The following is a 25688-nucleotide window of genomic DNA, read 5'->3' on the forward strand; positions in this document are numbered from 1 at the left end:
CTTCTCCAAAGTTTCATAAACTTTGTTTTAGTTTCCTGATTTTCTCACAGTATGTTTCAAACGTTGCAAGGATTTTACCCATTGAGATCTAATTCATTCAATAATTTGATCCTGTCTTTCTCCATGTTGCGTCCTTCAGCGCTGCCTGTGTTTTTCCAAGAAGAACTAAAAAACAAGGAAGTGACCGAAGGGGAATCAGCCACTTTTCAGTGTAAGCTGAATAAAGCAGCAATTGTGGAATGGTACAAGGGATCTAAGCTGCTGAAACCGGATAGAAAATTCCAATTAAAACAGGAAGGTTCTTGTGTTGAACTGGTGATCCAAGGATTGGACGTCACCGATTCTGGAGATTATACTTGCAAATGTGGAGCCCAGAGGACTACAGCTAAATTGACCATAAATGGTAAAAAAGTATACATATCACCCTTAAATCATTGTATCTTAAAGTCCTATGTTTTCTAGTGTTCTCCAATGAAGCTCAGCATCACACCTTATCTTTCTGCATCTAACTTGCTTCTTCTTCTTAAACCAATCTTTGACTTGTCACCATCAATCTTGCAGTCTCATAAAGGGTGTCTTAAGTCTTTAAAATCTTTCGATTTCCAAAGATAGAGGTCAAAACACCTCTTCCTCAGCATTCCTTTGGGGACATCAAAAAATTTGTAGGAGCCACAAAGAGAAGACCTTCTTTAAACTTCTCCAGGAAATCAGCAGAGCAATTCAGAATGCAGAATAACAGAGTTTGAAGGGATTTTTGAGGTCTTCTAGTCCAACCCAGTGCTCAGGCAGGAAACCCTATACCATTTCAGAGAAATGGCCGTCCAGTCTCTTCTTGAAAGCCTCCAGTGATAGAGCACCCACAACATCTGGAGGCAAGATGATGTTCCGCTGATTAATTCTTCTTGCTCTTAGGAAATTTCTCCTTAGTTCTAGATTGGTTCTCTCTTTGATAATCTTGCACCCATTACTTCTTGTCTGGCTGTCAGATATCTTGGGGGATAAGTTTGCCCCCCTCTTCTTTGTGACAACACCTTAGATATTGGAAGTCTGCTATCATGTTGCCCCTAGTCCTTCCTTTCACTAGACTAGCTATACCAAATTCCTGCAAGTGTTTTAGCCTCCAGTCCCCTAGTCATCTTAGTTGCTCTTCTTTGCACTTTTTCTAAAGTCTCAACATCTTTTTAGTATCATGGTGACCAAAACTGGATGTAATATTCTAAGTGTGGTTTTAATAAGATATTATGAAGTGTTGTTAACACTTAACATGATCTTGATTCCATCCCTCTGTTGATGCAGCCCAGGATTGCAATGACGCTTTTGCCAACTTCATGCTCTCTTCTTGTTTTCTCCATACCTAGTGCATTTGAGAAACAAGAAAAACCTGATTCTACACTTTGCCATTACAGCATCTTTCATAAATTTGAAAAATCATATTTTGTATTCATCCTCTTCTTCCTAATCTCACCCCTCCTACTTTGAGGGGTATACCATGTTGAGGAGTTTCTATCTACATCATTTTCAAGGAATAGAGGTTATTTTGTTGGATGCTAGAGCTCTTAACTCCCATCCAAGATAACTTCAGTTGAATAGTCTTAGTTCCATGTTAGATGACCTAAATAAGGCATTTCTCCTTGTTGCAACTTCCAAAGTTTAGTGTGATGAATAATATGTTGGAATAGGGACCTGAATCTAAATTCAGCTACAAGCTTAGTAGATATGTTAGTGGATATGAAGCAGTGGTGGGTTTCAAAAAATTTTGGAACCTCTTCTGTAGGTGTGGCCTGCTTTCCGGATCCACTGGTGGAACCTCTTCTAACTGGTTTGGTAGATTTGACGAACCGGTTCTACCGAATAGGTGCGGACTGGTAGGAACCCACCTCTGATATGAAGACATATCTGCACCTGATTTATGAATCTATGTAGGTAGTTATCCAGCTTTAATGTTGCTGGATCCTCCTAGATTTCTACCTATAAAAATGTAACAACAGGGAGAAAAAAATAAAAATAACACAAACAACACAACATTCAATAGAACATTGCATAATGTTCTATTAATCCCTGTTAATGACATTGTTAATAGTTTCAAAGTGTTAAACTCTTTGAGCAATAGATGTCCTAGTAGACCGCCATTTAGATACGAGCCAGCAGTGTGTGGCAGCTGGCAAAAAACTAATCCAGTCCTTGGCTGCATTAACAGAAGGATGGAATCAAGATCACATGGAGTGTCAATACTACTTTATAAGGCCTTGGTAAGACCTCATTTGGAGTATTTGTATCCATTTTGGTTACCACGATGTAAAAAAGATGCTGAAAAGAGTGCAGAGAAGAGCAACAAGGATGATGAGGGGGCTGAAGGCTATTCCAGTTTGCTGGAATTGGATATGTCTAGTTAAATGAAAATAAGGACCAGGGGAGACATGATCGAAGTCTTCCAATATCTCAGGGGCTGCCCCAAAGAAGAGGGAGTCAAGCTATTCTCCAAAGCACCCGAGGGCAGGACGAAGCAATGGGTGGAAACTAATCAAGGAGAACTCCAACCTGGAACTAAGAGGAAATTTCCTGATAGTGAGAACAATTAATCAGTGGAATTCCAAAATTGTGGGTGCTATATCACTTGAGGTTTTTCAAGAAGAGATTGGACAGCATTGTTCAGAACGATATAGGCTCTCCTGGTTGAGCAGGGGTTTGAGCTAGATGACCTCATAGGCCCCATCCAACTCTATGATTCTATGTTTATGTTCTACATGAGCATAAAGCTGTTTAACTGAAATTAGGGCTGATGCAATTAAAGGCATTCTGTCTATGCAGTCTTTTTGAAACTGCAGACAAATGTCTACTTTTTTTTTAAAGAACCACATATTATTTATACAGACATTCTAGCTAAAAAATTAGTCCTATCTCAGTGGTCTTATCTAGTGTTTCCCAACCTTGGAAATTTTTTAAGTGTGTGCATTTCAAGTCCCAGAATTCTCATCAACGCACCTGCTGGCTGTGGAATTCTGGAAGTTGAAGTCCACACTGCTGGAAATTGCCAAGGTTAGGAAAGCTTGATCTAGTCCAACCATCAGCCCTCACTCTCCTTAATTCATTCTATGCATTGGAATCCATATGATCATTGGTACAGGTAGTCCTTGACTTACAACCATTCATTTAGTGACCAGAGTTGCAAGACCCTGAAAAAACTGACTAAAGGTCATGTTTCACATTTATGGCCATTGCAGCATGTCCATGGTCACATGATAAAAATTTGGATTGGTACATATTTATGACATTTCAGTGTCCCGGAGTGGTGTGATCCTCCTTTGCGATCTTTTGACAACCAAAGTCAACGGGGAAGCCAGATTCATATAACAACTGTGGCAACAAAAGTCAACAAATGGGGAGAAACTCAATGAACAACTCAGCAGCAAAGTTTGGACTGAAATGTGGTTGTAAATTTAGGATTACCTGTATTCTCAAGACCAATACACCTTCTATTGTCCACTCCAATTTTTACATCAAACGATAAAGTCAAGCCACACTTGCAAGAATTCCAGATAACAAATTCCATAAATTGGAGGGTAATTTCTGACAAGATGGGAATCAGCAGGGATTCGACAGACATCATACAGTAACCCATTAAGGTCAATGATTAGATTGAATTATGCTTCGTGATTAATTTACCCAATTATTTGCTAAGGAAGGAGTTGTTGGCGCTCCCAGCTAACCCTGATGGACTTCTGTCCTATCATTCTTCATTCTTCAGCCCTGCCGGTCATTTTCACCAAATCCTTAAAGGACGAAGAAGCTATGGAAGGGAAAGATGCTACTTTCCAGTGTGAGCTGAACAAAATCTCTGCTCCTATAGAATGGAAGAAAGGACACAAGATCCTTAAGTCAGGAAGCAAGTATAAAATGAAACAAGAAGGAAAAATTGCTGAATTGGTAATCCAGAACTTGGAAGTAACAGATTCTGGAATCTATGCTTGTATATCTGGAGAAGAGCAAACCACAGCAACTTTAGAAATCAAGGGTAAACTTTTATCTCTCCGTATATATATTTCTTCTATTGGTTCCTTTGATCTCTTGGTCTTTCTCAGTCTTTTAGTTTCTCCTAAAGTCCTGATCTTTGTGCCAGATTATGTATGCTGACAATCTTTCATCAACTGTCTTAGAATCACCCAGCTTATGTAGATATCACCAAAGCTTAGTTCATCAACCACATTTCAATCTTTTAATTAAAAAATCCACCTTTCTGAAGATGTCCAAACATTTAAGATTTTTCTTGTTGAGAGTTGGGACTGTCGTAGTGTTCATAAGAACTTCCCTCAATTCAGGCCCTTCAAAAGGGCTTCAGTTATGGGAGAGACCGAAATATGTATGTTCAACCACTTTTCCAATGCTTGGAACTCAAGAGTTGTTATGGTTATTGGTGGAGTAAAGAAGGCCCTCAAGGAATCAGGGACAGAATCTTTCTTGGGTAAACGTGGAATGTCAGAAATGTCCATATGCTTTAAACATCACACCATTATTTGTCTTCCCAGTGTGTCCCTGAAAAGCATCCCACTAGACAATAATTTTACAAAAATGTCTAGCACACCATGTTCTCTCAATCCATAAGTTCTTGTTTTGTTGTGTTTGAGTGGTAGGACTTCCATGCTTGTACAGTATGATGTCCTGTGGTTTCCATCTCTTTGTCCTCCATGCTTACCTTTCAACTCTGTCCTTGTTGCCACCTTCTCAGCTCTGCCCGTTCTTTTCAAAGAAGGGCTGAAGAACCGGGAAGCTGTTGAAGATGCCACCACTACTCTCCATTGTGAGATGTCTAAAGCTGGGGCTGAGGTACAGTGGAAGAAAGGATCACAAACGCTAAAGCCAAGCGATAAATACAGAATGAGGCAGGAAGGTCCTGTTGCTGAGTTGTTGATTCGAGGTCTGAAGGTGGTAGACTCGGGAGATTACTCCTGTTTGTGTGGAGATCAGAAGACCACAGCAGTCTTGACCGTTCATGGTAATCAGTTGTTCCATAGTCTCTTGTATTAATCATCTTGTGTGATTTGCATTGTGTTGTCTCAATGTCTTGTCTCCATGTTGGTCACTTGGTCAAGTAACCCTGTTTGTATCCAAAATTAACAAGAGTCTGACAACTTGGCCGATTGTGGTTACAACTATTTTGGCAATGTCAGTTCTCATCAGGGTTTGAATTTTCTGCTTGAGGCCTTCAGAAGACCCTTAGAATTAAGCATTGCCCCATGATGTTCTCCAACATGATGTTCTCCAGAAGAGCTGAGCTACAGTCCCAAAATTCCTAGGCAAGTTTTGGTCCCATCACATCTGGACCATCTTACCTACTTAACAACTTCTTCAGACTCTGTGTTCTTGATTTTATGATGGGTACTTACTTTGCAAAGAGAAAACTCCATATCCATGTTGGAAATCCTAGCTGCACAATACTTTCATGGCTACATGGCATCGGACCTGGGTACTTGAGAGACCACCTCCTGCCAATTACCTCCCAAAGACCTATTAGATCCCACAGGTTAGGCCTCCTCCGAATTCCATCTGCCGGCCAGTGCTGGCTGGCAACCCCCCGGGGGAGGGCCTTCTCTGTGGCTGCTCCGGCCCTCTGGAATGATCTCCCCGTTGAGATCGGGACCCTTACCACCCTTCCGGCTTTCCGCAAAGCGACTAAGACCTGGCTGTTCCGGCAGGCCTGGGGCTGTTGAATTTTCCAGCCCCTTCCGAGGTTATGACTGTTGCTGTATTTTTAAATTGTTTGTCTTTTTGTTTCTTTTTGTACCCCTTCCCCTTCTGATTGTTAGCCGCCCTGAGTCTTCCGGGAATAGGGCGGCATACAAACCGAATAAACCTAAACCTAAACCTAACCTAAACCTTTCAGTTCATAAAGGCAGATTTTTACGGGTTGAAAGTATCTCCCACAATGTTGGCCTTTGAAAATAGCTCATCAGGAGACAACTTTTATTTTTTCACATACCACAAAATTCTTTTTTACAATTTCCTAAGGTTATGCTACCATTTCTCCTCTTAATATCTTCTGCAAATCTTCATTAAAATATTTTTCTCTAGACAAAAATCTTCTTGATTATCCAAAACTCCAGTGTGATCTCTTTTCTCCTTCTCTCAGATAACAATATGCAATCTTTGCTAATAAGTAATCACAACATGCTAAGATTCCTTGATTATATAATTCTGTGGATTCTCACAGATAATTTTTCTGCTTTTTGACACAGAGATGTTAATTTCTTCAGGGCAAAAATCATAGTCCCTTAACAAAATAGTCCAACTCCCTAAAACTATTTCTTTCAGTTATCTTCTTTCTTATCCCTTAGTCTACAATGCCTAGAATTAATTCTGCATTTTTGAAGCATTTCTTTGATTGTGTTCTACATTTAGTTTATTTATTTATTACATTTTTATTCCACCGTTATTATTTTATAAGTAAGCAAGGTGGCAAGCATACCTAATAATACTCCACCCTGCTCCTGTTTTCCCACAACAACAACCCTGTGAGGTTGGCTGAGAGAGAGGAGAGAGAGAGCTTGGAGAGAGAGAGAGAGAGAGAGAGATAGAGAGAGAGAGAGAGAGAGAGAGATGAGAGAGAGAGAGAGAGAGAGAGAGAAAGTCACTTAGTTGGCTTTCATACCTAAGACGGAACTAGAACTCACCATCCCTTAATGATTTGACCCAAGTTACCCAGTCGGTTTTTGTGCCTAAGGGGAGAACTACAGCTCACCATCTCCTGGTGATTGGCCCAAAGTCAGCTAGTTGGCTTTCATGCCTTAAAGCGAGACTAGAATTGCCATCTCTTTGTTTTATCCAGCACCTTAATCACTACACCTACTGGCTCTCCTATTAATGTCTTCTGAATCAAAGCAGTTGTCATAGAATTATTATATTAGAAGTAAGACATCTCTTGCAATGAATATATATTCTTTTTTAAAAATTTGGCACCTTTCAAAAATATGTTGATTTTTCAGTTCTAAATGCATTTTAACATTAGTTTATAAAATGCTATTCTTTTCTAGTTGGGCAGACCCATACACTCATTTCTGTGCCCGGCATTTTAAGAAGAATGTTAACATTTTAGAAATGAATCATGATTGATTGATTGATTGATTGATTGGTGTTATATCCTACCTTCTCTCCCTTTTAGCAATAGCAATAGCAGTTAGACTTATATACCGCTTCATAGGGCTTTCAGCCCTCTCTAAGCGGTTTACAGAGTCAGCATATCGCTCCCAACAACAATCCGGGTCCTCATTTTACCCACCTCGGAAGGATGGAAGGCTGAGTCAACCCTGAGCCGGTGAGATTTGAATAGCCGAACTGCAGAACTGCAGTCAGCTGAAGTAGCCTGCAGTGCTGCATTTAACCACTGCACCACCTCGGCTCTTTTGGAGAATTCCAGAATGATCTTTGTGGCTAAAGGAGGACATGAAGTTGGGTCTCCTAATACAATATTTTAACCCTACACCTTCCTTTCCAATAAGTCCAAATTCTGAAACTGAATACTGCAAAATTTAATATTGCAAATTCCATGTTAAACTTTCATCTTAGTCCAGAATTTGAGTCAATTCCAAAGGATATTTTGCATTGCATCTCTACATTTGCTCCTTTTAAGATATTTTAATCCAATTCTTTGTTTTTTAAAGGTATCCAAGCAACTTTCTTTTCTTCCTTTTTTAAAATTCTATTTTATCAGCCATTTGTTGCATTCTTTTATCTTCTCCTTAAAGATTTTTTTTCCCACAGGACCCATTGAAATGCTATTTTTATGTCCTATTTTGGAAGTATTTTATTTCCCTTCCTGAACTTCTGATTTTTGAATTGTTTCTGTACTGTTGTTGCTTGCATAAATATCTATTTCTGGACCCATTTAGTGGGCTAGTTCCAACTGTGTTATATGTGCAGAGAAAAATGCTTACGCCTTTCCTGTCTGCTTTATAAAAAACCACATTGTGAAAAGCATTTGGTAAAACAAGCAAAAAATGTAAATTCTGCTAACTGGAGGAATAATACTTTAGAAAAAAAATGTTTTCTTTTCCTGTCTAATTTGTGATGAAATCCAAATGTTGTAAAAAAGCAGAATATGGCTATTGTGTTTTGCTATATTCATTGGAAAGTTTAAATTTATTTGATCTTTAAAATAAGAAGGTGACCTCTTAGCTGAAAATGTGATTTTTGGATTTTATTTATTTATTTATTATTTATTTATTTATTTATTTATTTATTATTTATTTATTATTTTATTTATTTATTTATTTATCCATCCATCCATCCTCCATCCATCCATCCATCCATCCATCCTATCCATCCATCCATCCATCCATCCAATATCCGTAGAGGTGCAGCCATTCCTTTCCCCCTCCCTGCTTCCTCCCTGTTTATCCTCTCTGTCATTTTTTCCTTCCCTTCTGTAAAAAGTTAGCACACCCACCCCTCCTAGAACAGTGTGTCTCGACCTTAGCGACTTTAAGTCCTATGGACTTCAACTCCCGGAATTCCCCAGCCAGCTCTGCTGGCTGGGGATTCTGGGAGTTGACGTCCACGGGACTTAAAGTCGCCAAGGTTGAGAAACACTGTCCTAGAAGAATGAAATATTTTGAGGAATATTTAAAAGGCAGAATATTATACTGTATTTCCCGAAATGAGAAGTGCAGAAACATGTTTTTTTTTCTTAAAAGGCAAAAAGCAGACTCAGTATCCCACCCACCCCCACAACAGATTTTTGTGCCCATTGAGAAAGATTAGGCCAGCCTTCTATAAAACAATGGCTCCAGGGTGAAGGGACTAAGACATGATCCTCCCGGACATAATAGGATTAACCCACTAGCAGCAGAGCTCACTACATTGGACATCTCCCTAAGGACATTGCAATCAGAAGTCCAAGCTTCAACCAAAATTAAGCTCAGACAAACCCCTAGGATTGGACATGGCCCTATGGGTATCTGACAACAACCCAATTAAATACTGTTCTTGCACAGGAACAGGAAGTTCAAGTGCAAAGTCCAAGAGTGGGTATATATACCCCCAACTCTCAACTCTGTGTAGTTAGCTACCCAGAACCATGTACTTGATGGTTCTGCTTCACCATTCACCTCTTTCCAATCAGCCTCCAGCCTCCATTTTGTCTCCAGTGCCCTTCTCCCAGCTTGGACCAGGACCTGGATATTCCTTCCTTCCTTCCTTCCTTCCTTCCTTCCTTCCTTCCTTCCTTCCTTCCTTCCTTCCTTCCTTCCTTCCTTCCTTCCTTCCTTCCTTCCTTCCATTCAAAAAATATAATATGATTAAAACCAGAGGTGGGTTCCTACCAGTTTGGACCGGTTCAGCTGAGTAGGAAGTAACTCGGCGTGCCACGCCCCCTGAACCGATTCTCTCTGCCATCTTGCTTTTTGCTTCCATGCAAATGCAGAAGCATTTTTAGTACTGCGCATGTGCCCATAGTGCGCATCAAGGGCGCATGCACACGCAGCACACCCCTGACTAAAACACCAAAACCATTCTGAAACTATAATAACAATAAAAACAATAGAAGTTGTTGATTTTTAGCATAGGACATTAGGACGACCAGTTTCAAATTGCAAATTAGCAGTTGGACTTATATACCGCTTCATAGGGCTTTCAGCCCTCTCTAAGCGGTTTACAGAGTCAGTCTATTGCCCCCAACAATAATCCGGGTCCTCATTTTACCCACCTCGGAAGGATGGAAGGCTGAGTCAACCCTGAGCCGGTGAGATTTGAACAGCCGAAATGCAGGACTGCAGTCAGCTGAAGTAGCCTGCAGTGCTGCATTTAACCACTGCCCCACCTTGGCTCTTTTGCATTTGCATTTGTACAATGACGTCGTCATTATTTACACCATGATATCATCATGCAAATAGAAGTGATGATGTCCATACAAGTGATAACTTGTTATGCAAATTGTGTCACAATCCCAACCTTCAGATGCTCATGGTTGAGTCCCTTTCAAGTTGCGTTCTTGGAAAAGCTACCTTGCTGGAAATCTCAAAATCTGAAATTTAAAACGACCCACACTCTGTCGGTGTTATGCTCCACAGCTCTACCCGTGCGTTTCCAAGAAGAACTCAAAAGCCAAGAGGTATTGGAAGGAAGAACGGCGTTCTGCATTGTGCATTAAATAAAACTGCTGTGGTGGATTGGAGAAAAGACGCACAGGTGCTCCAGCGAGTGCAAAATACAAATCAAACAGAAAGGAAAACGTTGCAGAACTCACAATCCAGGACGTGACCGAAGAGGATGCAGGAGAATATTCCTGCATTTGTGAAGATCAAACCACATCGGCTTCTGTCACAGTGCAGGTAAATATAACACCTCTCTCTTCTGATTAAAAGGAGGTGTTGGTAATATTCTTTGAGAATATCTGTAGCTTAGGGATGAATTGTGGGGTCCTTGGTGCCTGCTGAGCTAGGAACTGTTATCAGTGGTGGAGGGAATTGGGGCTTGTGGAGAGGAGGAGGAAGTGGAGAGGAGAAGGAGGACAATGATACAGTGGGTCCTTGATACTCTTGAGTTTAGTGCAGGAGTGTCACTGGCAGCCCATGGGCCAGATGCGTCATGCGCAGGTCACGCCCACCCCTAGCTCCACAAAGGGGGGAAATGTCATGATACATCACATGATGGCAACGTGACACAGCAAGTTTGACACCCGTGGCTTAGTGGTTTTCTTGCAGACGTTTCATGACCCAACTAGGGAATACCATCAGTGCTAGAAGGGATGGGGGTACGCAGAGGGTGGTATACAGGGGTGAGGTTCCTTGGTGCTTTTTGAACTTGATGGCTTTTTGAAGGTGTTCCATGACACAGCTAGGTAACACCATCAGTGTTAGAAGGGATGAAGGTGTGGAGAGGAGGAGGAGAAAAAGGGAAAAAAAGAGGAAGAGGAGGAAGTCTATGGGGTTCCTATTGCTCTCTGAGCTGGGTTGTTTCTTGCAGCCATTTCATGACACAGGTAGGTAAATCATCAGTGCTAATGATGAGTGATAAGTGATCAGTGCTAGGACTGATGATATTACCTAGTTGAGTCGTGAAACGGCTGCAAAAAAAGCACCAAGGACCCTATAATTTTGGGTATCTCTTTAGAGTTTAAGTCACTTTTGGAAACAATCCACAATTTGAGTGGGTTTTTTTTTCTCCAGCTTCTACATCTATCGCTTTCTGTTACAACTTGAGCTCCTATTCTTTTAATTTTCAGTTGGAAACTTAGAGTTGTAGGAGGACTATTAACATTATCTAGTCCAACATCCCCCCCGGGGAATTCTGGGAGCTCAGTTTCACCCATCTTAAACTTTCCAAAGTTGAGAAATATTGATCTAGTCCATTTAATTGTACCATTTTGCTGCTAAAGCATAGAAAATTTCTATCTGCTTTTGGAGTGTGGATTAGGAGACTACACATAGTCCTCAATTATAACAATTTGTTTAGCGATTATTCAAAATTACAGCAGCTCTGAAAAAAAATGATATATGACCATTTCCCACACTTACGACAGTTGCAGAATTCCAATGGTCACATGATCAAAATCCAAATGCTTGGCAACTGGTTCATATTTATGACGGTTTCAGTGTCTTGGGGTCATGTTATCATTTTTTGAGACCTTGTAACAATGGGGAAGCCAGATTCACTTAGCAACTGTGTCACTAGTTCAACAACTGCAGGGATTCACTTAACAACTACAGCAAAAATGGTCACCAAATGGGGCAGAACTCACAATATCTGCCTTGGTTAGCAACAGAAATTTTGGGGCTTCATTGTGGTGGTATGTTGAGGACTACCCGTGAGTCTATACATAACCCTTAAGAGGCATCTCATGGCTTTATTCCCAGCTGTGATGATGAATGACCTCAAATGTCCTATTTTTACCCTCTCCAGCCTTACCTCCAGGTTTCAAAGTCGACTTGAAGAATCTCGAAGCTGCTGAAGATGGGGTTGCCACACTGCGGTGTGAGCTGACCAAAACTCCTGCCCTTGTGAAGTGGTGGAAGGGCACTGAGGTTCTGAAGCCCAGCAACAAATATGAAATGAAACTGGAAGGTGCTGTTGCTGAACTGGTGGTCCACTGCTTGCAACTAGCCGATACTGGGGATTACATTTGCACCGTTGGCGATTCGAAGACTTCAGCTTTCTTAAGGGTGAATGGTACATAAAACGTTTTGTTTCCCCATAGTCAGATCCAATAGAGGGAATGTGAGGAGGACATCTAGGTTAGGTTAGGTTTGGTTAGGTTTAGTGGTTTTGTATGCCGCCCACTCCCGAAGGACTCCGGGCGGCTCACAATAAACAGGGGAGGGGATAAATAAGACAATACAAACAATTTTAAAATCCACAATAGTCACAATTAAGACAAGGCTGGGTGCTTTAACAGCCCCCAGCCTGCCGGAACAGCCAGGACTTAGTAGCTTTACGGAAGGCCGGGAGGGTAGTAAGGGTCCGGATCTCCACGGGGAGCTCGTTCCAGAGGGCCGGAGCAGCAACAGAGAAGGCTCTCCGCGGGGGGTCGCCAGCCGGGGTTCCACCACAAAACCGCGTTCGACTAAAGGGTGCTCGACGAAACCGCGTAGCTGACGTCATCACAGCGTGACAACAGCGCAGAGAAAAAAGCACGCTGTAAACGTTAAACCTAAAATTAACCCCTAAACCTAAACCTAACCCCCCTAAACCTAATCCTAAACCTAACCCTAAACCTAACCCTTAACCTAACCCTAAACCTAACCCTAAACCTAACCCTTAACCTAACGCTAAACCTAATCTTAACCCTTAACCTAACCCTTAACCTAACCCTAAACCTAACCCTAAACCTAACCCTTAACCTAACGCTAAACCTAATCCTAACCCTTAACCTAACCCTAAACCTAACCCTAAACCTAACCCTTACCTTAACTTGAATCGGCTTGCTTTCAAAGCGCTATTTAAAGCGCCCTTCTTTCTCCGCGCTCGCTGTTGTCGCCCTGTTGATGACGTCAGCGACGCGGTTTAATCGGGCGCGCTTTAGTCGAGCGCGGTTTTGTCGTGCCACGGCCAGCCGGCATTGGCTGGCAGATGGAACCCGGAGAAGGCCAAGCCTGTGCGATCGAATTGGTCTTTGGGAGGTAATTGGCAGGAGGCGGTCTAGGTTTCATCTGATCATCTTGGATGTAAGAAAGAAATCAAAAGAGTTTTACAGCCCTTGGAGGCTGAGTAAGATCAATAGAAGAAAAATTTGCTGGGTTGAACTGTGGAGTTCTTGGTGCTTTCTAAGCTTGGTGGTTTTCTTGCAAATGTCTCATGACCCAACTAGGTAATGTCATCAGTGCTAGAAGGGTTGGGTTTGCAGAGAAGAGGAGAGGGGAGGGAGGGGAGGAAAGAGAAGGAGAATTTCTAAGCAAATTTCTTCTAGGTAACATCACTGCTAGAACAAAATAGGGCTTGCTGAGAGGAGGAGGAAGAAGAAGAAGGGGGAGAAGGAGAAGGAGGAGAAGAACAGTAGAGTCCGTGGTGCTCTTTGAACTTGGTGGTTTTCTTGCAAACATTTTATGATCTAACTACATAATGTCATCAATTCAGGAAGGGAGTGGGATTTACTAGACCCACTCCCTTCTAGCACCAATGATGTTACTTAGTCAGGTCATGAAACATCTGCAAAAAACCCACCAAGCTCAGAGAGCAGCAAGGGCCCCACAGCTAAGAAATATATTTCACAAAATATAAAGTACAAATAAGCATTCATTCATTTGCTGTGGATCCTCCAGGTAGATAATGGTGAAGGAATTTGCTTAGAAGTTCCAAATGATGGTTGTGTCTGATGCAATTTTACAATCTGGAGCTGATGGGAACTGGAGAGGGAGGCCACTTTCATTAATGTTTTCGGTAACTTTGTCTTTGATTAATGTTACCAGTTCTTTGAAGAAACACAGTAGGCGCTTATGAGGAATCGTGAATTCTGATAAGAACTGTTTCAAACCTGTTAAAGACAAGCAGTGTTGCGGTTAAATTTTTTTTTTACCACCGGTTCTGTGGACATGGCTTGGTGGGCGTGGCAGAAATGGCAAATCCCCATTTCCCTCCTGATCAGCTGGGACCCGGGAGGCAGAGGAATAGATGGGGGCGAGGCCAGCCAGAGGCAGTATTTACCGGTTCTCTGAACTACTCAAAATGTCCACTACTGGTTCTCCAGAACTGGTCACAACCTGCTGAATTCAACCCTCTGAAGACAAGGATTGTACAAAGATTTGAACTCTAGTAACCTGCCGACATATAAGTGCCTCATTATAGGTAGTCCTTGACTTACGACCCATTCATTTAACGACATTCATTTAATGTTTTCAGTTACAACAATCACTGAAAATGGGGTTGTTACTGTTTTTCACTTACACCAGTATCCCTGCAGTATCCCTGTGGTCACATGATCAAAATTCAGACAGTTGACAACTGACTCATATTTCTGACGGTGGCATTGTCACCTTTTGTGACCTTCTGACAAGCAAGTCATCTGGGAAGCCAGATTCACTTAACACGTGTTACTAACTTAAACAACTGAGGTGATTCCCTTCACAACTTTGGCAAGAAAGGTTGTAAAATGGAGCAAAATTCACTTTCCAACTGTCCTGCTTAGTAACAGAAATTTTGGGCTCAGTTGAGGTTGCAAGTTGATGATTACATATAAAAAGTGATTCATTAAATATGTGAGGCACCTCTCCTTACTTATGGATAAATAAAGAGATATTAAGTTATCTTGCTGCTTCAAATTGTGACGGAATAAAAGAATACAGGTAGTCCTCAATTTATAATCTGAACTGAGCCCAAAAGTTCCGTTGTTAAACAAGACATTTGTAAAGTGAATTTTACTCCAATTTACAACCATTCTTGCCACAATTTTTAAGTGAATAACTGTAGTTGTTAAGTTAGTAATGTGGTTCTTAACTGAATCTGACTTTTTTTGTCAGAAGTTTGCAAAAAGAGATCACATGATCCTGGGACACATCACAGGTCATCAATATATGTCAGTTGCCAAGAGTCTGAATTTTAATCACATGACCATGAGGTAACGCCATTACTGTAATGCGCTCTACATGGGGCTGCCCCTGAAGAGTGTTCGAAGACTACAGCTGGTATAGAACGCAGCCGCGCGAGCGATATGGGGTATATCTAGATACACCCATGTTACACCTATCCCCCGCAAGCTGCACTGGCTCCCCATTGGTCTCCGGATACGCTTCAAGGTGCTAGTCGTTACTTTTAAAGCCCTACATGGTTTAGGACCTGGCTACCTGAGAGACCGCCTCCTGCCACTTACCTCCCAACGGCCAACAAGATCGCACAGGTTGGGCCTCCTCCGGGTGCCATCAACTGGACAATGCGGTCTGGTGGCTCCCCGGGAGAGGGCCTTCTCTGTTGCTGCGCCGGCCCTGTGGAACGATCTACCCGCAGAGATCCGGACCCTTACCACTCTCCCGGCCTTCTGTAAAGCTGTCAAGACCTGGCTGTTCCGGCAGGCCTGGGGCTGTTGATTGATATCCAGCTCCGCTTAGATGGAATGAATATTGTATTTTCTATTTTTAAATTTTAATTGTTTCTTTGTCTTGTTGTGAGCCTCCCAGAGTCCCAATGGGAGTGGGCAGCATTCAAATTTTATTAAACTTGGAAACTTAGGTTGCTTCAACACCTGTATGTGTGAAAATCAGTCTAAGTAATTTTTTTCAGTGTCGTTGTACAACAGTCACTGAATAAACTGTAAGTCGAGGACTACTGTAACAAATTTGGGGGGGACCTTCCTTGGGGATTTTCTAGAAGACACATCAAGCTAATGGATCTTGCTGTTGAGCTTGGAAGAAAAGGGGGAGAATGATATATGGGGCCCACAACCGGATCCTTTTCTTCAACATCTGGGTATTCACCTGCTTTCTTCTTTCTGAACCCTTCCAGCCATTCCTGCAAGGTTCAAGAAAGGTCTGGAAAACCAAGAAGCTACAGAAGGTGGAACTGTTGCTCTCCGGTGTGAGCTGACAAAAACAGCTACGGTGGAGTGGAAAAAGAAACACAAGACACTGCGAGCAAATGACAAATACAACTTGAAGCAGGAAGGCCCTGTGGTAGAGTGTATGATCCATAACCTTGATCTTGGAGACGCTGGAGAATACTCCTGTGTCTGCGGCGACCAGAAAACCACTGCGGCTCTGGCAGTCTGTGGTAAATCAATTTATCTTGAGTTCTGCATTTGGCAGATCTGGTTTTTCTTTTTGTCTTGTTTGTCGATGTCTTGTGATTTGTCTTTTAAAGTTGGAAGGAAGGAAGGAAACAAGGAAGGAAAAGTGACAGGGAGGATGGGAGGAAGGAAGGAAGGAAACAAGGAAGGAAGGAAACAAGGAAGGAAAAGTGACAGGGAGGATGGGAGGAAGGAAGGAAGGAAGGAAACAAGGAAGGAAGGAAACAAGGAAGGAAAAGGAACAGGGAGGATGGGAGAAAGGATGGGAGAAAGGATGGGAGGAAGGAAGGAAGGAAGGAAGGAAGGAAGGAAGGAAGGAAGGAAGGACAAAAGTGAGAAAGGCAGGGAGGAAAAGAAATATAAAAGAAAAGGCAGGACACACACAATTTTGTCCTCACACCGACTCCTCTTCCCTACCTCTGACCAAACTTTGTCCAAAGTCCATCTACCCCTGGACAATTTTCACACCCTCCTCTTATGTCCTCCAGCCCTACCTCCCCAATTCAAACAGGAATTGAAGGATGTGGCAGCCACCGAAAATGAAACAGCCACATTGCATTGTGAGCTCACCAAAGCTGCTCCTGTGGAATGGATGAAGGACGGAAACAAATTAAAAGGAGACAAATACCAATTCACGCAAGAAGCAGCTGCCGCCAAGTTGGTGATCCGTGGTTTAGAAGTTGAGGACGCTGGACGTTACACCTGTATTTGTGGAGACCAGAAAACTTCAGCTGCTTTGACAGTTAAAGGTAAAACGTGAACAAATTTATTGATAGATAAATAAATAAATAGATAAAGAATTCAGCAGCTTCTGTTAGAGGAGAAACTAAAAAGAGATATTTTAAGGGGTTTATTGACATACACATGTGTTTTTCACTTAGCTTTTTTGTACAGGTAGTCCTCAACTTACAACAGTTAATTGAGTGACTGTTCAAAGTTACAGTGGCACTGAAAGAAGTGACTGACAGTTTTTCACACAACCAATGCAACATCCACATGGTCACATGATCAAAATTCAGCCGCTTGACAACTGACTCATATTTATGATGGTTGTAGTGTCCCAGGGTCATGTGGTCCCCTTTTGCAATCTTCTGACCAGCAAAGTCAATGGGGAAGCCAGATTTACTTAACAATTGTCTTAAATCACTTAGCAACTGCAGTGGTTCACTTAACAGCGATGACAAGTTACATCATAAAATAGGGCAAAATTCACTTAACAAATGTCTCAGCAACAGAAATTTTGGGCCCAATTGTGGTCATGGATCGAGGACTGCCTGCATTAAGTATGCAGCATTTGGCAGAGAATGCAATTTTATTGCATTCTTGGACAAAGTTTTGTCCAAGAATGCAATAAAATTGGCACGATCCACTTTTGACAAATCCATGTTGGCTTACGGATATAACTTTGCTTGTCTCTGGATGTTCACAGATCAGTTGCTTGATTATCTTTTCTAAGATCTTCCCAGGTATTGATTCTGGAAAAAAAATAAGCAAGCAAGCAATCTGAAAATACCCAGAACCAAGCGCGAAGTCATAACTCTAAGACAATATGGATTTTTCAAAAATACAGCATGCCAGACGAACCTTAATGCATTCTTTGGCAATCTGACAAAATTAGTGGATCATTGAAAAGCTGAGAATATAATTTACTTGGACTATAGTAAGTCATTTGATAAAGTAGACCACAACCTACTTCTTGATAAGCTAGAAAAATATGAGATAGACAGCATCACCACCAGATGGATTCATAACTGACTGACCAACCTCACTTAATGTGTGGTCTTGAGTGGAAGCGCATCTACATGGAGGGAAGTATGCAGTGGTGAACCACAAAGCTCTGTCTTAGGCCCAGTACTGCTCAATATATTCATCAATGATTTGGATTAGGGGAAAGATCGGAATCTCAACGAAATAGTAGATGGCACTAAGCTAGCAGGAATAGTCAACCTCCCAGCAGACAGAAAGATCTTCATCAACGTGAACACAGCAATTCAGTAGTGAGAAAAGTAAAGTCTTACACTTAGGCAGGAAAAACCAAATTCACAGATATAGAATAGATGGTATCTGACTCAATATTAGTAACTGCAAGAGGGATCTTGGAGTCCTAGAGGACAACTACTTAAAAATGATCCAGCAGTGTGTTCCAGGTGCCAAAAAAGTCAATGAGATCCTCGGTTTCATTGACAGAGGGATAAAATGAGAATCACATGAAGTGTTAATACCATTTTAAAATACCTTAATAAAACCATACTTGGAATATTGCATCCAATTATGGTCACCATGATACAGAAAATATGTCGAGGCTCTAGAAAGCATGCAGAGAAAAACAAAAAAAGATAATTAGGGGATGGGAGGATAAAACATATACAGAATGGTTGCAAGAATTGGATATGTCTACTTTAATTAAAAGAAGGATTAGGGTGACAGGATAGCATCTTCCAATATTTGAGGGGCTGCCAGAAAGAAGAGTGGGGTCAGCCAAAGCACCTAAGGGCGGTGCAAGAAGCAATGGGTGGAAACTAATCAAAAGAGACGTAACCTAAAACTAAGGAGACATTTTCTGACAGTGAGAACAATTAATCAGTGGAAGGACTTCTCTCCAGAAGTTGTGGATGCTCCAACACTGAAGGTTTTCAAGAAGAGATTTAAGACAACCATTTGTCTGAAATGGTATAGGGCAGGGGTGGGTTCCATCAGCCATTACTACCGGTTTGGTGCTCAAAAAATTTTGCAGAAAATTTTCTGAAATCAGAATTTCACTTAATGGAAGAAGAAGAGTTAAATGTTTTACTTACTCCTGTTCTCTTTTTGACTCCACAGCTCTCAAGCCTGAATTTACGCAGCGACTGAAGGATGAGAAAGCGGATGAGGGCAGTACGGTCAGATTACGTTGTGAAATTACAGTCCCTAAAGCCCCAGCAGAATGGCGCAAAGACGGTGCAAGAATCCACGCTAGTCCCAAATATGAAATCAGACAGGATGGGGGCATCCGGGACTTACTCATTCATAACTTGGAACTTCAAGACAGTGGAGAGTATTCGTGCATTGCTGGAGATCAAACCACGTCTGCCACATTATCTGTACAAGGTATGCATTTTTTAAATTGGGATTAGAACTCACAATCTCCTGGTGCTTGGCCTAAAGTTACCCAGCTTTCACGCCTAAGGCAGGACTAAAATTCATAGTCTCCTGGTGCTTGGCCCAAAGTCACCCACTAGTTTTTATGCCTAAAGTGGACTAGAACTCCCAGCGTCTTGGAGATTAGCTCAAATTCACTCGGGGAGAAAAGAAGGTAAGGAGTGAAGAAATCTTTCTTCCCCCATAGGCAGCCCAGGCACGCCCACCACTGATTATACTCTTAAGTAGGGTTTATTTTGGGGGTAGGGCTGATATTGGAAGCAGCAAGAAAAATCAGGCTAGGTCTTATTTTTGGGGGTAGGTCTTTTTTCGGGAGAACTGTGTGTGTGTGTGTGTGTGTGTGTGTGTGTGTAACACACACACATCAAACATCCATTGGTCCCATAAAACATCCGTATCCGTATCCCGATTTCAATTTTGATTTCGATTTTATTGTATTTCTATGCCGCCCTATTCCCGGAGGGACTCAGGGCGGCTCACAAATCAAGTCAGGAGGGGGGGGGAAACAAACAGAAAAAAAAAGAAAGACAACGGACAACACAACACCACAATTTAAAAAACAATCAACAGCTACATCATTCGAGCGGGGACAGGAACTCATCAGCCCCAGGCCTGTTGGAACAGCCAGGTTTTTAAGGCTTTGTGGAAAGCCTGGAGGGTGGTGAGGGTCCGAATCTCCATGTGGAGCTCGTTCCAGAGGGCCGGAGCAGCCACAGAGAAGGCCCTCCTCCGGGTAGTAGCCAATCGGCATTGGCCAGTGGATGTAATTCGGAGGAGGCCTAATCTGTGGGACCTAATCGGTCTGTTGGAGGTAATTGGCAGCAGGCGGTCTCTCAAGTACCCAGGTCCAATACATACATACATACATACATACATACATACATACATACATACATACATATATATATATATATATATATATATATATATGTATTTAAAGTCACAACCCTTGGTATGCCCAAACATGGGAGGAAGTCAATTGCTTCCATTCTCTGTCCATCGGCTTGTCACAAGAGACCATCCAGACAGAAACCCAATATTTTTACTGTTGCCTTTGTTACAAACACAACACATATGAATTTAAACTCTTTCATCTTATCATCCCTGTCACATTTTATTTTATTTTTATTTTGCTCTGTTTATCTCCTCCTAGAATCCGGGAGATTGTGCATATATATAGACATGCAAACAACAAACATTCATTGGTCCTATACAACCAATTTTTTCCCAAGATTTTATTTTTCAGAAATTGGTGGAAACTGCCACTTAATGAAAGAATTATATTCTATTTTTACTTCTGTTCATTTTGACATTGCAGTCCTGAAACCTGAATTCACTCAGCGGCTGAAGGATGAGAAAGCAGATGAGGGCAGCAAGGTCAGATTTCGCTGTGAAGTGACAGTCCCTAAAGCCCCAGCAGAATGGTGCAAAGACGGTGCAAGAATCCACGCTAGTCCCAAATATGACATCAGACAAGATGGTGGCATTCGCGATTTGCTCATTCATGACTTGGAACCCCAAGACAGCGGAGAGTATTCCTGCATCGTGGAAGACCAAACCACGTCTGCTACATTATCTGTGCAAGGTATGGGTTTGTTTAAAGGGGTTCTGTCGGAGAATTGTGCAGCTGGTGTCCAAATGGAGTCAGAGAGGCTGGCATGAACTCATAGTTTTATACAAGTGAATACGTTTTGCATCAAGATATACACAGCAACTAGTTTGTCATGCAAACTGGAGCATCATGAGGATATAAATCAACACAGGAACATTCTGAGGTAATTAAACAGAGCAGAAACATCCTGAGGTAAATTACAGCGCACACAGGGCACACAGATGAAAAAAGGCGGGAAACAAGGACACTCCCCATTTTTATTCACAACCACCAATCACAGCTCAGGTTGCCTCAGGCAGTAGCCAGCTATCTTCAGCTAATCAACCACAACTCTTTGTTCTGGCTCACTGTGCGACCCTTCACTACTCCAGTTATTAAATTAAACATCTCAACAAGTTTATACTCTACAGAGAGTCCTCAACCTACGATCACAATTAGCCCCAAAATTTCTGTCACTAAACAATGCTATTGTTAACTGACTTGCACACAGTTTTAGAACTATTTTTACTGTGAATAATGCAGTTGTTAAATGAATCTAGCTTCTTCCATTGACTTTGCTTGTCAGAAGCTGGTTGGGAAGGTTTCAGATGTTGATAACATAACCCTGGGTCACTGCGACTATTGTAAATACATGCTAATTATCAAGCACCCAAATTTTGATCATTCTGTATGACCATGGGGGTGATGCAACGATCATAAGTGGAAGGATTGGACAGAAGTCATTCTTTTTAGTGCTGTTGTAAATCTGAATGGTTGCTAAATGAATGTTTGTAAGTCAAGGACTCCCTGTAATTTTGTTACTACAGAAAGAGAAAGGGAGAGGGAGAGAGAGTTGTTAAGTGAGTTGTGCCCAATCTTAAGATTTTTTTTGTCATGTTTGTGAAGAGATTCACTGTAGTTGCTAAGTGAATCAGGTAGTTGTTAAATGAATCTGGCTTCCCCTGTTGACTTTGGTGGTCAGAGGCTGGCGAGGAAGATCAAAAATGGTGATCACATGTCCCCTAGATGCTATAGCTATCATAAATATGGGTCAGTTTTACCTCTAGAAGTTTTAAAGAGACCAGACAGCCATTTGTTTGCAATGGATTCCTGCTTGAGCAGGGGGTTGGACTAGAAGACCTCCAAGGTCCCTTCCAATAGTAATATCCCGTTCTATGATTTATATATGAATTTGATTTGATTTGATTTCATTTATATGCCGCCCTTTTCCCCAAAGGGGACTCAGGGCGGCTCACAATTCAAATCAGGGAAGGGGGGTACAGACAGAAAATAAAAAGACAAAACATAGCAATACATAATTTAAAAACACACAACAGTCATACCATTCGAGGAGGGGGGCAAAAGCTCTTTAGCCCCAGGCCTGTCGGAACAGCCAGGTTTTAAGGGCTGGGAAGGCCTGGAGGGTGGTGAGGGTTCGAATCTCCACGGGGAGCTCATTCCAGAGGGTCGGAGCAGCCACAGAGAAGGCCCTCCTCCGGGTGGTCGCCAGTCGGCATTGGCCGGCGGATGGAATTCGAAGGAGGCCTAATCTGTGGGATCTGATCGGTCTATTGGAGGTAATCTAATCGCTCTCATCTAAGATCCACTGCTTTCCTGAATGTCCGTGAAATGTATAATATTTTGCCACCAATTTTGCTTCCCGGGAGATACAAACACCCATTGGTCCCGTATAACCAATTTTTCCCAGTGTTTATTTTTTACAAATTGGTGGGAACTGTCTCTTGATGAAAAGAATTGTAATTTAAAAAAAACAAACAACTGCCATTATTTTGACTCCGCAGCCCTCAAGCCTGAATTCACGCAGCGGCTGAAGGACGAGAAAGCGGATGAGGGCAGCACAGCCAGATTTTGCTGTGAAGTGACAGTCGCTAAAGCCCCAGCAGAATGGCGCAAAGACGGTGTAAGGATTCACGCTAGCCCCAAATATGACATCAGACAAGATGGTGGCACCCACAATTTACTCATTCATAACCTGGAACCCCAAGACAGTGGCGAGTATTCGTGCATCGTTGGAGACCAAACCACGTCTGCTACGTTATCTGTGCAAGGTATGTGTGTTTTTTGAAGCAGACTAGAACTCACCATCACTTGGTGGTTGGCCCAAAGTCACCCAGCCAGCTTTCGCACCTAAGGCGAGACTAGAACTCCCAATTTCCCGGTTTCAAGGAGGTGGCGGAAGTAAACTGTGGGTTACTTAGTGCTCTCTGAGCTTGGCTGGTTTCAAACATCAGCTGTTCAGCATTTAATTAAGTGGACAATGCTTGATGGAGAAACATTTTTAATCTGCATTATTTTTTGAACGCAACATTGCATAATATAAATTTTCAGATCAATCTGTGGAATTTTCTCTGGAAACCCTTTCAGCAGTAAAAGTCTTTACAGGTAGTCCTCGACTTATATCCGTTTATTTAGTGACTATTCAAAGTTACTATGGCTCTGAATGAAGGCACTTATGACTGTTTTTCACACTTAAACTGTTGCAGCATTCCCTTTGGTCATGTGATCAAAATTCAGATGCTTGGCAACTGGCTCGTATTTATGACGGCTACAGTGTCCCGGGGTTGTGTGGGCCCCTTTTGCGACCTTCCGACAAGCAAAATCAGCGGGAGGCCAGATTTACTTTACAGCTATGTTGCTAACCTAACAAGTGCAGTGATTCATTCATGTGGCAAGAAAGGTTGTAAAATGAGACAAAATTCATTTAACGAATGTCTCATTTAGCAATAGAAATTTTGGGCTCAAATGTGGTCATAAGTCGAGGACTACTTGTATTTGGATTTACAGTAAAAATATGATAGGCCCTTGCGATTACAAAACCCCCAAATTCAAGGAAATTTATGTTTTTGATATTTTAACAACTTTCCCTTTTATCAAAGCCATAGAGGCCTTCTTAATATGTTATTTGTTGTTCTGAAAATTCAAAATATTTTTTACTTATTTATGAAATTTCTCATGGCTAATTATACTTGTATGACTCTTATAATGATATGAGAGGACGAAAAGACACATTTCAGTTTGAATTTTGTTCTGCTTGAAACTATCTTTTAGATTTTAAGCATCATTAGTTAATATTTTTTAAAAATAAATATGAATACCATGTTCGACCTTGAGGCAGGAAGTAGGTTTCTCTCTGCAATGTAGCTAACAATATAGAAAAAGAGGGACTTAAATTTTATTATTTGTCCATCTACTGGAAAATTCTAATTCAGTGAAGTTCTGCTCAGATGTGTCATTGAAATTAAATTGGAAATAAACCTGTTCCACAATTAGCCTCACAATAGTATTGTGCAAATATTCAGCTGAATTTTGTTTCTGAATTGAGCTGACTTTCCAAGTAGAATTGCAAAGCTGATTTGAGCTATTGAATCAAATTTTTTAATTTTTAAAAAATGATTTTATTTTCTGCCATTTGTGGCACATAAATGTAAATCGAACCAAAGACTTTGTAATGCTTGAAACGAATCAGAGTGTCTTCTGGATAGAACAAATGAGCCAAATCTTCCTTGGTCTGATTCATACAGGCGTTCAAAATAGTTGGTAGCCTCGATAGAAGACAATATTTGTAGTACAGGGTTGAATTCTGGTGCTTCTGAGCTTGGCTCAGATGTTTCATTACTCAACTAGGAAACATTATCAGTGCTAGAAGGGAGGGGTGTTTGCAGAGAGGAGGAGGAGGAGGAGGCGAGGGAGAAGGAGAAGAGAAAGAGGACTGTGGGGCCCTTGGTGCTTTGTGAGCTTGGAAGTTTCCTTGCAGATGTTTCATTACTCAACTAGGTAACATCATCAGAACTAGAGGAGAATGGAAATATGGAGTCCTTGTTGATCTATGAACTTGATGGAAGCTTAGTTAATAATTTCTGAGCTTAATAGAAGCAGGGTCTTGTTTTACTTTCTCCCATTCCTTTTGACCACACAGCCATCAAAGTTGAATTCACGCAAGAGTTGAAGGATGAGAAAGCGGACGAAGGAAGCACAGCCAGATTACACTGCGAGGTCACAGTCACTAAAGCCCCTGTAGAATGGTGCAAAGACGGTGCAGGAATCCACCCTAGCCCCAAATATGATATCCAACAGGATGGGGGCAAGCACGAGTTACTCATTCATAACTTGCAACTCCTAGACAGCGGCAAATATTCGTGTACCATTGGTGACCAAACTACATCTGCCACGTTATCTGTGCATGGTACGTTTTCTTTGAAGCAGACTAGAACTCCAAGTCTCCTGGTGATTGTCCCAAATTCGCACAACTGGCTTTCATGCCTAAGTAAGGACTGCAACTCGCTGCCTCCTAGTTTTTGTCCCAAATTCACCCAGCTGGCTTTCATGTCTAAGTATGGGCTTGAACTCCCAGCCTTCTGGTGCTTGTCCAAAAGTGACCCAGTTTGCCTTCATGCCTAAGGTGGGACTAGAACTCCCAATCTCCCAGTTTCTAGCCTGATGCCTTAATTACTAGACCTAACTGGCCCTCATAAAAGAAGCCTGGGGTTTTACTTCTTCAGTTTCCAGGATTCTGTATCCCATTTTTCCTAGCACAAAATTTGGTTTATGAGACTTCTTTGACACTTGCTTCCTTGGCTGAGGGTTGCTTTGTTGAGGTTGGTCAACGTGTTTTGACATGACAAGTAAAACCTGAAGCACCGTTTCAGTCAAGAGGTCCTTTGATTTCGGTTTTTCCTTCAAGTTGACCTCTGCAGCTTTAATAAGGGCAGTCGTTGACTTATGACCAAAATTGACCCCAAA

At 41.8% G+C, this 25688-nt stretch overlaps 1 protein-coding gene across 1 annotated transcript in view; it reads left to right on the forward strand.

Moving 5' to 3' along the window:
* OBSCN (obscurin, cytoskeletal calmodulin and titin-interacting RhoGEF) overlaps nucleotides 1–25688 on the forward strand; it is a 198945-nt gene that overhangs the window by 75150 nt on the left and 98107 nt on the right. The window contains 14 exon segments of the mRNA XM_032234892.1: nucleotides 140–403; nucleotides 3746–4012; nucleotides 4724–4990; nucleotides 10059–10115; nucleotides 10118–10183; nucleotides 10186–10319; nucleotides 10954–10969; nucleotides 11902–12156; nucleotides 15919–16182; nucleotides 16687–16947; nucleotides 19019–19285; nucleotides 20655–20921; nucleotides 22730–22996; nucleotides 24865–25131. Of these exon segments, the coding sequence (XP_032090783.1) occupies nucleotides 140–403; nucleotides 3746–4012; nucleotides 4724–4990; nucleotides 10059–10115; nucleotides 10118–10183; nucleotides 10186–10319; nucleotides 10954–10969; nucleotides 11902–12156; nucleotides 15919–16182; nucleotides 16687–16947; nucleotides 19019–19285; nucleotides 20655–20921; nucleotides 22730–22996; nucleotides 24865–25131 (2919 nt within the window).

Source organism: Thamnophis elegans, chromosome Z, assembly GCF_009769535.1.
Source record: "Thamnophis elegans isolate rThaEle1 chromosome Z, rThaEle1.pri, whole genome shotgun sequence".
NCBI classification, from domain to species: Eukaryota; Metazoa; Chordata; class Lepidosauria; order Squamata; family Colubridae; genus Thamnophis; species Thamnophis elegans.